The sequence below is a fragment of the Temnothorax nylanderi genome, unplaced genomic scaffold, assembly GCF_030848795.1.
Source record: "Temnothorax nylanderi isolate EJ_2023f unplaced genomic scaffold, tnyl_v1.0 TNYL_tig0051_pilon, whole genome shotgun sequence".
NCBI lineage: Eukaryota > Metazoa > Arthropoda > Insecta > Hymenoptera > Formicidae > Temnothorax > Temnothorax nylanderi.
The window spans coordinates 352,932-367,116 of record NW_027249113.1 but is presented as its reverse complement, the minus strand read 5'-3'; the positions used below and the strand labels follow the sequence as shown (position 1 = coordinate 367,116).

Sequence of the window (14,185 nt, the reverse complement as noted above, 5' to 3'; positions counted from 1 at the left end):
ATTTCGAGGAAAGTCGGCAGCGGTAATGACGTATTATAAAAAGATAAGGGATCTCTTTATTGCAAGGTGCCAATCAAACGCGTCGATGAAGACATCCCGATCATGTTTTTATTATTACGGACTAATAGTTGTAATGATAAGCTTCTTTTTCATACCGTTCAAAATTAAATGCGTCGCGCGTAGCCGAAGGTCGCGTTACGTGTACGCGAGTTAAGTATGTGCGCGGCGTATGTGTTTCTTGCGTAAACACGATGACAGGAGTCCGGGGGCCCGTTACGCGTAACAACGGGCCCGGGGCTTACGTAACGGCGAACGCGTGATGGATTGGGCCCCCCCTCGACATGACAGCCGACCGATAGACTCGCGATCGATTCGCGACGTCGATGACATTGATCGACGCGCATCCAGAGCTCGTCGCTTTTACTTGTTGCGTGCCATTCTGTAACGTATCCAGAGTGGCACTCGTGCGACCTATGACCCTAGATAGCAGAGTGACGTATTAATAACGTCTTGATGACATCTCCAGCATCAATATGTCATTAATGTCCATTTCTACCAATGTGGATTAACTTTAATCTCGATTTAACTTACTTTTTATCCTTTTCTAGCTGTAAGAATTAGAAAAAGATGAAAAGGTAAGTTAAACCGAGATTAAAGTCAATCCGCATTTGTAGAAATGGACATAAGAAGTCATCCTGCTACCTAAATGTAATAAAATAGGATCGATTGTGACCAGCGGCTTCTAATCATTTCGACCAGTTGCACTTTGTCGTTACCTCGCGCTTTTCGGTGAGAGTAAAGGCGTTGCAGTCGCAGAACAATTAAAAAGAAACGTTGAATGCGTACGTATGTGTAACTAATGGCAAACAATTTATTTAGTTTCTGTCGATAATAATCCTAACAAATAACGGAATGGTAGCGATTCGAGGTAGATACGAATGGGCGATAGTTTATGCTAACGCGGCGGCGGGGGTGTAAGCCAGGCCGTTAAGGGGTGCGGCGTAGGCGAGCGGCGAGGAGTACGCGGCGCTGTACGCGGCGTAAGGGTAAGCGGGGTACGTGGCTATCGCCCTGGCGGCAGCGGGGAGACCGATCAATCGGGGACTCGCGATCTGTTGTTGTCGCTCGGCTTGTCCGGTCGTCTGTCCGATGAACCGCGCGGATTGCTGCGCGGTCTGCTGCTCCTGCCGCCGCTGCTGCTGCTGCTGCTGCTGCTGCTCCTGCTGTGGATGCTGCTGGATCTGCAATCTCGACGACCGTCTCTGCTGCTCCTGCAGCTGCTGCAGCTGTCGCAGCTGCTGCTCCTGTTGCTGGTGCTGTTGCTCCTGCAGCTGCTGCAGCTGTTGCAACTGCTGACGCTGGAGCTCCCGCTCGCGCGCCGTTGGTTTCGCTTTCAGGGGGCCCGACCGGGCGTCGAGCACCTCGACGTCGGAATCGGGGCCGACGGCGGGGATCGACGGCGCCGGGACGGCAGCGGGCGCGGCCGGGATCGCGACCGGCGTCAACCCGGCCGGTCTGAGCGGTAACACGGGCGCCGCGACGGCGGCGGCGATCACCGGTTCCCTGCTGACGATCGCGTTGAAGCCGTTGATCGGATCGGCGGTGTACTCGACGATGCGACGCGTCCCGTCGGCCTCGATCAGGCTGTAGCTGCCGCGCACGATGTCGCCGTTGCGGGTCTCGTACTGGGCCTTGGAGTCGCCGGTCACCGCGTCCTGCACGTCGTACGCGAAGCTGTACTGCGGCGCCGGGTCGAATTCTTCCAGCTTCGCCAGGGGCACGGCCGCCGCCGCCGCCGCCACCGGCACGGCGGGCACCACCGCCCCTCGGGCGAGCACCGCCAGTCCCAGAAAGAAGAAGAGCTGAAAATTAATGTGTAATCTCGTCAGCGACATTCTAATTAACTTATCTAGCATTTTAACACTTCGTATTTTAGCTACGTCCTATCATCACTGGGTCTAAATAATCTACATATTGATATTCAGCGATAATTAGTATTTAGATAAGTATAGATAATAAGAGATAATAAGTTTAAATAAATATTTAGATAAGTAGAAACCAATTTCGAAATACAGTCCTTTGCAAAGAAGATTCTAATGCTCGAGCTTCCCTTCCAGCTTCTCTCCCTTACCGTGCCGGCCATGTTTGCGCGCGAGAGGACCACCAGAAGAGGACTGATGCCTCGGGGTAAGATCGTCCGTACTTTTATACGTCGTCGCTTTTGTGTCATCGGACGACGATGATGCTCCCTGCAGCCACCTACGCCCCACCTAATCACTGCTTCTGTCTCGTTCTCTCTGTCTTTCTATGTCTTCCTCTCGGGGACGCCGCGCCGTGCGGCGACCTCCGCACGGTGATCATTGCAATGTACAGGGAGTCCGACCTGCGGTTGTACCAATGTACGCGCGTTTATATTTCTTCATATCACCGCTGTCCGAGTGTCCGCCCGTACACGCGACTTGGATGTCAATATGCCGAAGACTCGAGAGCTCGAGGCCGTTCGACGAAATCGGGGAACCGCGTACCACCACGCTGCAAGACCTGAGCATCCTCTTTCCCCTCGCCTTTCTTAGCTGTCGATAGAATAGATACGCGTACCATAGGAGAAACAATACATACGGAGTCTTAGAAGCAGGATATAACGTATATTTACTCGAATTGAAAGAAAAAGATTGCCGACAGTAAATCAGATGACATCTCAACGAGAGAAAAAGCTGTAATTTGAAAGCGACGACAAAAAGCTTCTGCATAACATTATGATAATATTAATTTACATATTTCATCAATGTAACAGATTTTATTCCATTGCATTTTCGACATGTATGGCAATGTTCTTTTTTTATTATAATATTTTAAATTGAGCTTTTACCAGTATTTCTGTGAGGGAAAAAAGTGTTTTTTTAAATTGCCTCGATGTTTGGAAAAGGATAGACAAACACGTTGCCTAACGCACTTATTAAACCCGACGCGAGCGAGCAATTGATAACCGAAATACGCGTAACGTACGCAATGCACGTATGCACGCGTGTCGTGTGCCAATATGTCGAATACGGGCGGTCGTCTATCAAGGCCGTTCGACGAAAGCTCGAAGGTAGCCAAATATCCCGCAATCGGGCTGAACTCTATTGTATATTCAGTAGGAGCGACGATGAACTTTGCTAACACGAATCGGCTAACACGAATCGCGTACTATTGCGTTAATTACCATTCACGTAATCGTTAACCGCTGTTACTCTACAATTCTCACTGCATACCTCATGGCAATAGATGTACACACTTTATGATCTCACACATCCTGAATGCATCAAATATATTTCAATTTTAAATTCGTAAATAAACTTTTTTGGAAATCCAACATTTTCTTAGATATTAAGATTGTGTGTATTTGATTCGAAAATCAATTAAAACGTGAAATCGGTTCAAATAATCAATTTCGAAATTATTGATCCTATTTAATAATATAATCTAAAAGAACTTAAATTTTTAATACTAAAAAAGTTAGGTGCAAAAGAGATCGCTCTTATCAATTTTTTGTTTAATAGAACGTTATATATTTTAGATTGCTGTCAAGACGAATTCGACAACGTCATGAAATCTAGTCTCATTCAAGCTTAAGGTCCATAGATACATATTAATTTAGAAAGTAACGAGTTTCTTTTTGGAAAATAAAATTTTTAAAGAATCTTATGATTATAAAGGATATCAAAATGTTATTACGAATTTTTTATTGCAAAGATTCTTTTATGCATCTCTCATTTCGATATTATATATTTATACATCAATTTCGATATCTACTCAAAATTAAATAGACCGGATTAACTTCGAGAAATTAAATTTCCTTAAATTTCGAAACTAATATTACAAAAATATGTATTTCTTAGAGATTTCTATGTAATATATGAAATATAAATATCGCAGTACATTCCATATAAAATTATCATAAAATTTTCGTAAGTATCGCGTCGATGTGCATATGTGTACATGTGTGCGTATCTGATGATCTGTAAACTTTCACAATTATATTCACAAAGGAGAGCCAGAGTTTATGGCCCGAAATCTCATTCGCAAGGTTTACGTACCATTACATAACTCAACGTCTTTATCCACATAACATTAATTCGCCCATTGTAAGCGAACTCGTTTCGTATAAACTCACGATAAATTTATATGAAAACATATTATCGCTCGGCGCGATAACGGGTCCAAAGGTGCAAAGGATAAAAAGATCGGCACGTAATCTTACAGCAAAGTTTTATGTCAGGATAAAATTAATCCGCACACAGTTTGTAAAAAAGTCTTTAATAAAAATCAATATATTAACAATGCAGCAACATCCATACATTATATATTATATAGTGTGACTAGTTCTTGTCCATCATGCATAATCAGTATCACATCCTTCAGGGCTGATAAATGAGTGGCGGCGCGGGCGCCGCGACCTCGACGATGGGTTTCACCACCGCCAGAGGTTCCCGACGAACCACGGCGTTGAATCCGTTCACGGGGTCGGCCGTGTACTCGACGATTCGCCTGGTACCGTCGGCCTCGATGAGGCTGTAGCTGCCGCTGACGACGTCGCCGTCCCTGCTCTCGTGCTGGCTCTTCGCGTCGCCGGTCAGCGTATCTTGAACGTCGTAGGCGTAAGTGTACTGGGGATGAGGATCGTAATTCGTGGCGTCAAATGCGGCGATTGGAAGAGGCTGCGCGGCCAGGGGGCCCGGAATAGCCGGTATGCCTGGACCAGTTGGAACAGCTGGGATGGCTGGGACGGGCACGCCTCTGCATCTGCATACCGCCAGCACCGCTGCAGCCAGGATTATTAACTGTAATATAATATATTAATATAATTTATTGGTATTTTTCAGGTAACAGAAGAATATAGGGTCTAAGAAACTTTATGAAAATATAAGAAAACTTCTCTATCATCATTTTTGTTACATCTAGTTTAATATATACATATATAAATAATAGTAATAAATAATTATATATAATATATAAAAATTTATAAATGTTATTTATATTTATGTGTATTTTTTTCTTATACATAGTACTTATTTTTTCTTTCAATAATTTCTTGTTGTACATTTTTCTGCACTCATCGCATTTTGCATTTGTGATCATTTTAAGGATGTTATATATGTTACATTTCTTAGTCAATTACATTGTATAAAACTTATAAGGAACTATAAGCAGGCTGAAATTATGCGTTCCCCACGACTCACGACAAAGATTGCTCGAGAAATTTTCCAAGCTCGTCAATCAAGCGAATTTCGACGCGCAAAATTTGTGCGCGATTCTTCGGCGTACCTTGATAACCATTTTCCTCTCAATATGGTCCTGTGGATCGGTCGCAAACGTGTCGCAAACAAGACTGACGTCCGGACGAGCGATGACAAACGTTTTTATAGGAGCGTCGGGGTGGTCGGCGGCCGCCGGTCGCATCCCTCATCGCATCGTAAGCAGCCTACGAAGTACGTGACGCGATGGCAGAAGTTTCGCTCTCGATTTATGACTCGCCGATATACATAATGTGCGCGCCGGACGAGGAAGAAAGTCGGGGCGCGCCGAATTGGCCGGTTTATTAAATTTCTCACGGCATCTCGCTTAATCGCGCTCGCCGTTCACGGAATGGTCTCGGGAACGCTCGAATGCACGGAATATTAATTTTATCGCGTAAACGCTACGAGCAAGTGAATATATCGCGCTCGTTTGTTTGTTTTTTTTTCTTTTTCGTACACGAAATCGTTCGAATTATCCTTTTCTTCCCGTGAAAATTATAACGACGCACGCGAGGCGCCGCGTTCACCGCGCGCTATATCGCGGTAAAAATGATGCGAAACCAGTTTCGAAACATTGTGGATTTCAACGGGGGGTGTATAAGCGATACCTGAGCCGCGCCGCAATTTCAGCGGGAGATTGCCGAAAGCGGGCTTGAAGATAAAGAACGACGTGTGATTTAACGCCGGGCGTTCTTTTTTTTTTACGAGATTGCGAAGATTACACGGCACGAGGCGTGAGGAAACGAGATGAACGCGGCCAATAATTCTCCTATGCAACAGCGGCCGGCGGTTTTGCTTTCACCCTTGCGTAATTCCGGCGCTTTTTGGTACCGGCTATAAGTGTAACGCTTCCGCCACACGTCGGGAGGTGACGGATCGGGAATATCAAATGTGAGCAGGGTGATTCATTTTCGGGAGAGTCTCGTATTTCGCCTTCGGTTACGAGGACGCGCAATACAAATTGTTGCGCCCGTTTCTGCATTAGAGAGCTTCCGCGATAACGCAGAAATTATAGATTCCAGTATTCCAGCAGGAAGAAATAGCACGTCTAATAAAGCATCAAACTGCATCGCATACGCGTTGTTGTAATTAATAGTAAAATGAAAAAAAATGAGATCTTCAAAATTGTCCTTCTTGTAATTTTGATCTTAATAATTTTTTTTTGGTAAAGATCATGCCGCGTGATTCAGCAAGCTTGATCAAATTTATATCGAAGTTTGCTACAAAGCACGCCGCGTTTTCCTTTTTCACGTATAAAAAAAGAAGTGTCAAATCAAAACTAATTAACGCGTCATTGTTTCGTATATACGCAACAATTTATAATCTTCTTATAAAAATTTCAACTTTTTATTTCAACTTTTCGTCTTGGTTGAATTATATAAATAACTTCATTCAAACAAATTTTCTTCGTTTAATATAATCTCATTTTAAAATTTCACGGTTGAAGCTAAAGAAATTTTCAAGAATCTTCTTTTTTTGTGTAATTAATTTATTATTAATTAATTAATATTATATATATATATATTTTTTTTAAATCAATTGTCCAAATAAGAATTCGATAAGGTACTTGCGGAGCTTTTTTATCTTAAGATGCCCGGAGTTCCCAAGACGTTGCGTCCCCTCCGTTTGCGTCATAAAGAAAGACCAATGTACCGATCGCCGCCGGAGGAGACAGATTACAGCCTCGTTAGGCGAGTGAATCATCTTCGTCTCATCTCTTCTTCCTTAATAAACAAAAATGAGTCATTCAGTGTGTATAATTAGAGGACGAGCGCCGATCATGACCGTGAAACGAGTTTGCAAACCGCTCTCGCTTTATGCTTATGTAACGTGATATCACTGTGATGCTTCTTCATTCCTCGTTCTTCCTCTGCCGCATCTCGGAAAAAGAAAGATCCGCGCGAATTTATGTAATTAATGGTGTGTGTTGTATGTACTATATGGAATTACGTCAAACATATGTGATGTAATACAATGTGTTCGGAAACCACCATGCACCATGCATTATTTTAAAGGACCCCGCTTGATTCTTGTGAGAAAAACGTTTTCGGTCAATTTGCTAGAATTTGTGATATGTTGTAGTTCTTGTGTTTCTGATGAAAAGTCTTAAATTTCATCAACTTTCTATGATTAGCTTCTGAAATAGATAGACATTTGAAAATCTTCTTCATAAGAACTACAACACATATCACATATCATATATTCAAGCAAATTAACCGAACATTTCTTATAAGAATCGTGTGAAGTCCTTTATAACAATATATTTAGAAAAAAAAAAGAAATATCAATTCCCAATAGTCGGAAATTATATGCGCATTCTTCCACAAATGAAGACTTTAAAAGAGAATATAAAGAGACTATTTCTTGTAAATATAAAAGTTTCAATATTATGCTACTCTCTCTCTCTCTCTCTCTCTCTCTCTCTCTCTCTCTCTCTCTCTCTCTCTCTCGTACATAAATAAATGATTTTGATATGTCCGCACTGATACTTTATTCAATGTTAAAACAATTAAGATCATTTATTTAGATATGAATGAGTAATCTACATCTTATCGATAAACTTCGCACACATAAAAACGTCGTGTACACGTAGATCTCAAGCAGCACACATCTCGTCGCACAATCGGTGCAATAAGTTTGTTCTTTATAGCTGAATTCTTTCTCCTTTCTCTTCAACGTTTAATTAAACACCTATTTCATTTTCAGTGCAGAAAGTATAAAATACAGCTACGAAGAGCAGACATAACATAATACGTGCATGTAAATTCTGAATTTACAAATGCCATCGATATCTTCATTTCGCGATAATGTGAGCACTGCATACGACGTGAATAACAAGCGTTCGATATTACGTATTACAAACAGATAATCGTTTTAAGTAAATTCATCGTTCTCTAATACTGTTTATATTTCTACATTTTCGCAAGAAAATAAAATCATCTTAATTAACGCACGCCTCTGTCGATTCGTTTATCTTCAAATACTGTTGATTGAATGTCTAACTCGGAATTTATGTCATGTATGTACAATTGTCGGTTTGATTATCAATTTTAAAAAATCATAAATCGATGCAACGATACATACATTAAATATAATATACGTAAGATTTTTTGTATACAGGGTGTCATCAAATTCGCGCCCACTATTTACACAGCGATATTTCTTATCAAAAATTAAGTCGAAAAGTCCAGAGTCATTTTTTTCTATAAATGCTTAGTAAAATAGTAATTATTGAGTAAAGTCAATCCACTCAGCGCCGTTCTTTAGCCGACCGATACGTCAGTGAGCCGCGCGCCTGGTAGTGTGCGCTCACTCATGCTACCAGGCGCGCTGCTCACTGACGTACGGCCAGCTAAAAGAAAGTGCTGGTTGGATGGACTTTACTCAATAATCAGTATTTTACTAAGCATTATAGAAAAAAATGGCTCAGGACTTTTCAATTTTTGATAGGGAACATCGCTGTGTAAATAGTGGGCGCGAATTTAATGACACTCTGTATATTGTCAGCTGCCAAATTTAGTAGTCGTATCTAATAATAATAATCTGCGTTTTCTTTGTGCAGTGTATACAAAATATACATAAAATATTCAGACCTACCCACAGAATCATCACATTATTATTTTATATTACTCGAATATTAAAATAATTAAAAAACATGATAGAGTTATTAGAAGCATTAATATCTCTATCAATCTGTTTAAATCGGCATAATCCAACGCGTTAAATAGATTCACAAGAATATCTTATTAACAAGATTGGCAAGCAATCTTCACATATGATTTTCATACTGGCCAAACATTGCAAGTTCAACCATATGATATAGAATTGCATTAGCATACTACTATTTAAAATTAAATTCCTAGTAACAAATAAAAAAAAAAACGGAGCATATTTTCCTCTTGTTGTTTATGGCCACGTGATCTTCTGACGTTTTTTCATTAATGATTCCTGAAAGATTCAAATATATATATCCGCTGTTATTCACTTACAAATTACAATTGTACAAATCTTACAAAATATCACTTCTCGATAGAAATAAACAGTTTGTTGGTAAATATTTCATTCTACAGATTTATTCATAGAATAGAAAATCTCATTTTAGAATCTTATCTGTAGAATAAAAAACCTTGGCTCTTATCTAGTCTTACCTTATCTAGACTTATCTAAATTACAGAAAATTACGATATGTATACCTCGCTCTGTTCCTCGCAGCTGCGTTTGCAAATTCCATTGTATCCAGCTTCCACTTTCGGCATAGAACATAATCGAATCTTCTTATTCATTGGTTTCTGATCGTTAAGGGGTTTCAGTTTATCTGTCTGAGGATGAGACGTTTGAGATATCCTCTTGTTTCCACTGTTCAAGCCTGCAGCTAAGCTGTACGTATCGTCATCACTGGAAGAAAAACAAATTTGATGTTATTACAGTAAAAATATGTATTCCGTTAATAACAAAGTATTATATTAATTAATAAATAACTTACCTTTCAGCTATAACAGACATTTCTTGTATCATATCACCTGTACTCGAGCTCTTGGCATTTTCACGCTGCCGCTGAGGTAAAGGCATTGCAACTCGTTTATACATTTCCAACAGCTCGCTTCTACATAGTTTCTCAAACTTGAAGATCTCGATGCAACTCTGTAAAGAAAAAAAGACATAGAGATGTAATCAAGAATATGCCGAGTGTGCCTAAAACAATACAAACGTACAATGGGAAATTTCTTAAATTATGACTTGTAACAAATAATCACTAATTAATAACGCTTAGCACATACGACTACTGTTTCTTTCGTTTCGCTGATAATTTAGAGCATGTCATCTTGGTTTATAAATTTATATGTGAAATATAATTCATAAAATTATACACAAAGTACAGAGTGGCTATCTCAAATACTTCTTTGTAATTGTATTTTGCGTTTGCGGCCGGTTTTACGTGCGCCACCCTGTATATCTTGGATGACGTTTAACCTAAACTTGCGTCGTTCGCACGAACATCTCGATGCCCCAAAAAATTCAGATAAATAATGACTGCTACATACACGTGAATTATTCCGTAATAAAAGCGGACGTGATAGGAAAGCGAAGTAAAGCCGACGGACGAGCCGAGAGGAGTTTGTAAACACGCGCCTAACCTCCGCGACGACTTACGCTCTTCAAGATCTCGCGGAGCTGGTGCTCTGACAGCGACTCGGGGTGCGTGAGCTCGTAGGTGTCCAGCCTCCACATTCTCGCCTACGCTTCCTCGCCGCGTCAGAAGAAGAAACCGCGGACGGCCTGACGACGGACATCTCACAAATGAGCGCGGAGCAGCGGCGCAATTCGGTCGCGGCCGTTATCGGGTTATCCCCGTCGTTATCGCCACCCGCTATCCGGCTATCGGATGCGCGTCGCGTCGCGAGGCACAGGCACATGGGAAATCCGATAGGCATTATTGTCACGGTTTTCCTTATTAATCATCATAATGACATAGGCTGCGTTCGGGGAGCGCGCTATTAGCGCTATTGCATCGTTCTATCTTTATCGCTCATCAGGTGTAAAACGGACCCAAGGATAGACTAAGCAAATAGCGCTAATAGCGCGCTCCCCGAATCCAGCCATAATGACGATTGATGAGCGACAGGAATAATATGTCGTATGTTTAAAGAGAATGTTAAAATAAACGAGATATCTTTGTAAACACATGTGGTTCTTTTTATTTTCAATTTATAATTGTGAAATATTGGAATCATATTTTATACACGTCAACGTTAATGTTTACTCGCCTCGTTGTCCCGACAAAAGCAACTTACGAAAACTTGCGAGTGAAAACTTGATATCCGAGTCATTTTATGATCGTTAATGATTATATACAAATGATTATTTGATGTGTTAAAATAATAAGAAATTAAATATTGCGGTGCAGTGCGGCGCGAAGGTTTCTGTATCATATTTCATAGTTTGTTGATTTTTAAAAACGGTTTAAAATTATAGGCTTGAAGTTTTAAAGATTGAAATTGCAGATAGTGCCATCTCTTAGCTGATTACGTTATCTTGATAACTTTGTCGATTTTGGAGAATAAAAATTTTTGTCGGTAACAAATTTATATAAAATATTAAATATAAATAAATACCAATTAGGGCGTAATCAATCTTTGCGTCGCCAATGGTCAAAAAGCCTAAAATAAATAAAAAAGAGAGAGAAAAAGAGAGAGAGAGAGAGAGAGAGAGAGAGAGAGAGAGAGAGAGAGAGAGAGAGAGAGAGAGAGAGAGAGAGAGAGAGAGAGAGAGAGAGAGAGAGAGAGAGAGAGAGAGAGAGAGAGAGAGAGAGAGAGAGAGAGAGAGAGAGAGAGAGAGAGAAATAACTATCGACTTCTTTTCCCTCATTCGCGTTTGCGCAGTGATGTCGCGAACAATCGATATATCACATACCCGGTCTATTTATATTTATATGTCTATGGTCGGCGCCGGACGGCGGTTTCGGAAGCGTCTTGCCCAGTTGAGGTTATGATTATACGTAAGCTGCAAGGTCACAAAACTGAATGTTCATGTAGCTGTCAAGTAGACAAAATATTCTTGCCGTTTTATTGAGTTTTTTTTGGTAAGGAAGTCACAAAGATTAGGTGAGTGCTCACGGAGACACGATAACATATTTAACGGTATATTATCACTACATTGCCACGCAACATTTGCATGCTGTTATTGGGCATCATGAGCTGTTCGAGATGATTGTTACGAACATATTGCATATGATACGTCGCTTATATTTGTAAGTATTATTCTTAAAGGAACCCAACACAATTTCTCCAACATGTCTGGCGGTATGCTGTACGGCGGAGACGAGATAGGAGCATTAGTCTTTGACTTGGGTCACCATTCTTTGAGAGTGGGCTATGCTCAGGAGGATACCCCGAAGGCAGAAATCCCGGCTGTTGTCGGGATAGGAGAGGACGCCAATGGCACGGCCAACAAGGTCGAACCCATGGACATCGATGATAAGAAGCCCGACAGCAATATCACGCAAAATGGGACCAAGTATTACATCGACACCACAATTCTCCATGTTCCAAGGAAGAATATGGAGGTTGCGAGTTATATGAAAGACGGCATGATTGAAGATTGGGATCATTTCGAGAAGGTGAATGAACGGTATTTTATGCAATTTTAAGACTCGTACGTATGTATCTGATTCTTCATATTGAAATCTTGGCCATACATTTGTTTGCTAGGTCTTAGATTACACGTATTCGAAAATAATTCAGTCCGACGCCGAATATCACCCTGTACTATTTTCCGAATCGCCGTGGAACGTGCGCAGCAAGAGAGAAAAGTTAACCGAGCTGATGTTCGAAAAGTACAACGTACCAGCTTATTTTCTCGTGAAGAACGCAGTTTTGGCCGCGTTCGCCAATGGCAGAGCAACCGGTATCGTCGTTGATAGCGGCGCCACGCATACATCCGCGGTGCCTGTACAAGACGGATTTGTATTGACACAGGCCATTGGTAAATCGCCCCTTGGCGGAGATTACATAAGTATGCAGTGCAGACAGTTCTTGCAGGTATGCAAGTATTACGCATGTTCATCAGCGTATATTTTTCAAACTTATCCTGTCTTATCTATTTTAAACAAATGCAGGATAACGACATTGACTTGTCACCTCCATATATGGTGGGCAGCAAAGAGGTAGTTAAAGATCACGATAAGCCACGGTGGATTAAGAAGAAAGGTTTACCCGAGGTTACCAAGTCCTGGCATAATTACATGGTGAAAAAGGTGATCCAAGATTTCCAAGCCACAGTTCTTCAGATATCGGAAACGCCGTTTGACGAGAAGATCGTCTCTACAATTCCTGCAGTTCAATACGAATTCCCGACTGGATATCATCAGGTATACATTTTATACAATGGTTCTATGATGCCGTACAAATCTCTGGGAACAAGATAATCGCAAGAAAATTATTTCAAGGACTTTGGAAGTGAAAGATTTCGAATACCGGAGGCGTTATTTGATCCCAGTATAGTACAAATGCGTGGAGGTATGGTCGGCAATACTATGTTAGGAGTAGGGCATATCGTCACAACCAGTGTTGGCATGTGCGACGTTGATGTACGACCGGCGTTGTATGGAAGCGTCGTAGTAACTGGTGGCAACTCGTTTATTCAGGTAGAATTTTAACAGATAGAAAATTAGCTAAACGAACCATCTCTTATACTGACAGAGTACTATACATTTTCGCAGGGATTTCCGGAACGTTTGAATAGAGATTTGTCTATGAGAATACCCTCCAGCATGCGTCTTAAACTGATTAGCGCGAACGGATGCGCGGAAAGAAGATTTGGAGCATGGATCGGCGGCTCGATACTGGCGTCGATTGGCACTTTCCAACAAATGTGGATCTCCAGTCAGGAATACGAAGAGAGTGGAAAAAGTCAAGTAGAAAGAAAATGTCCTTAAAACGCGATAGCACTTCGTATGGTTCCATCGTATTAGTGTCAGTGTTTGTATAAACATCGCACAGAGAGTGAGTACAAGTTTTTTGAAACGTGAAACTCTACATCTGCGATATTATGTATCATTTAAATGCAAATTATGATGCATAGAGCACTTTTTAAAATAAAATCTTTTTATAATGTTGTATCATGATAATATACTCGTGACGTTATTGAATTGAACATCTGCTAGTATATATGTATAAGCGTATTCTGCCTGTAAATGACATTTATACTACATTGTTTCAAGTTATATTATAAGCAGATGACATAGGAAAATTGATCTTTATTTATTACCGATATGTGTTGCGCGCATAAACGACGAAAAATTTTGTAAATTGTAATAAGATTTTTTTATAAAAGAACTCACATGCCATAGCAGATGTCATGGAAATAAATTTGTTGTTTGTTGTCTCTTCGACTTCGCACATCCTCGC

The 14,185-nt window shown here is 40.9% G+C and overlaps 3 protein-coding genes across 3 annotated transcripts; 1 reads left to right on the top strand and 2 right to left on the bottom strand.

The window, feature by feature from the left end:
• Positions 1 to 847: 847 nt before the first annotated feature.
• LOC139772599 (cuticular protein 3) lies at positions 848 to 7,681 on the bottom strand. Its single transcript, XM_071706411.1, has 3 exons — positions 5,308 to 7,681; positions 4,404 to 4,823; positions 848 to 1,862 (listed from the first exon to the last, which is right to left on the bottom strand). The coding sequence occupies exons 1-3, from the start codon at positions 5,440 to 5,442 to the stop codon at positions 951 to 953; spliced, it is 1,467 nt and encodes a 488-aa protein (XP_071562512.1). The 5' UTR covers positions 5,443 to 7,681; the 3' UTR covers positions 848 to 950.
• A 72-nt stretch (positions 7,682 to 7,753) lies between these two features.
• On the bottom strand, positions 7,754 to 10,680 carry LOC139772534 (uncharacterized). Its single transcript, XM_071706278.1, has 4 exons — positions 10,431 to 10,680; positions 9,763 to 9,920; positions 9,473 to 9,674; positions 7,754 to 9,227 (listed from the first exon to the last, which is right to left on the bottom strand). Exons 1-4 carry the CDS (start codon positions 10,506 to 10,508, stop codon positions 9,186 to 9,188), a joined length of 480 nt encoding a protein of 159 aa, XP_071562379.1. The 5' UTR covers positions 10,509 to 10,680; the 3' UTR covers positions 7,754 to 9,185.
• A 1,026-nt stretch (positions 10,681 to 11,706) lies between these two features.
• Bap55 (Brahma associated protein 55kD) lies at positions 11,707 to 14,162 on the top strand. Its single transcript, XM_071706270.1, has 6 exons — positions 11,707 to 11,881; positions 12,047 to 12,396; positions 12,488 to 12,817; positions 12,895 to 13,146; positions 13,225 to 13,422; positions 13,498 to 14,162. The coding sequence occupies exons 2-6, from the start codon at positions 12,070 to 12,072 to the stop codon at positions 13,711 to 13,713; spliced, it is 1,323 nt and encodes a 440-aa protein (XP_071562371.1). The 5' UTR covers positions 11,707 to 11,881; positions 12,047 to 12,069; the 3' UTR covers positions 13,714 to 14,162.
• Positions 14,163 to 14,185: the final 23 nt, after the last annotated feature.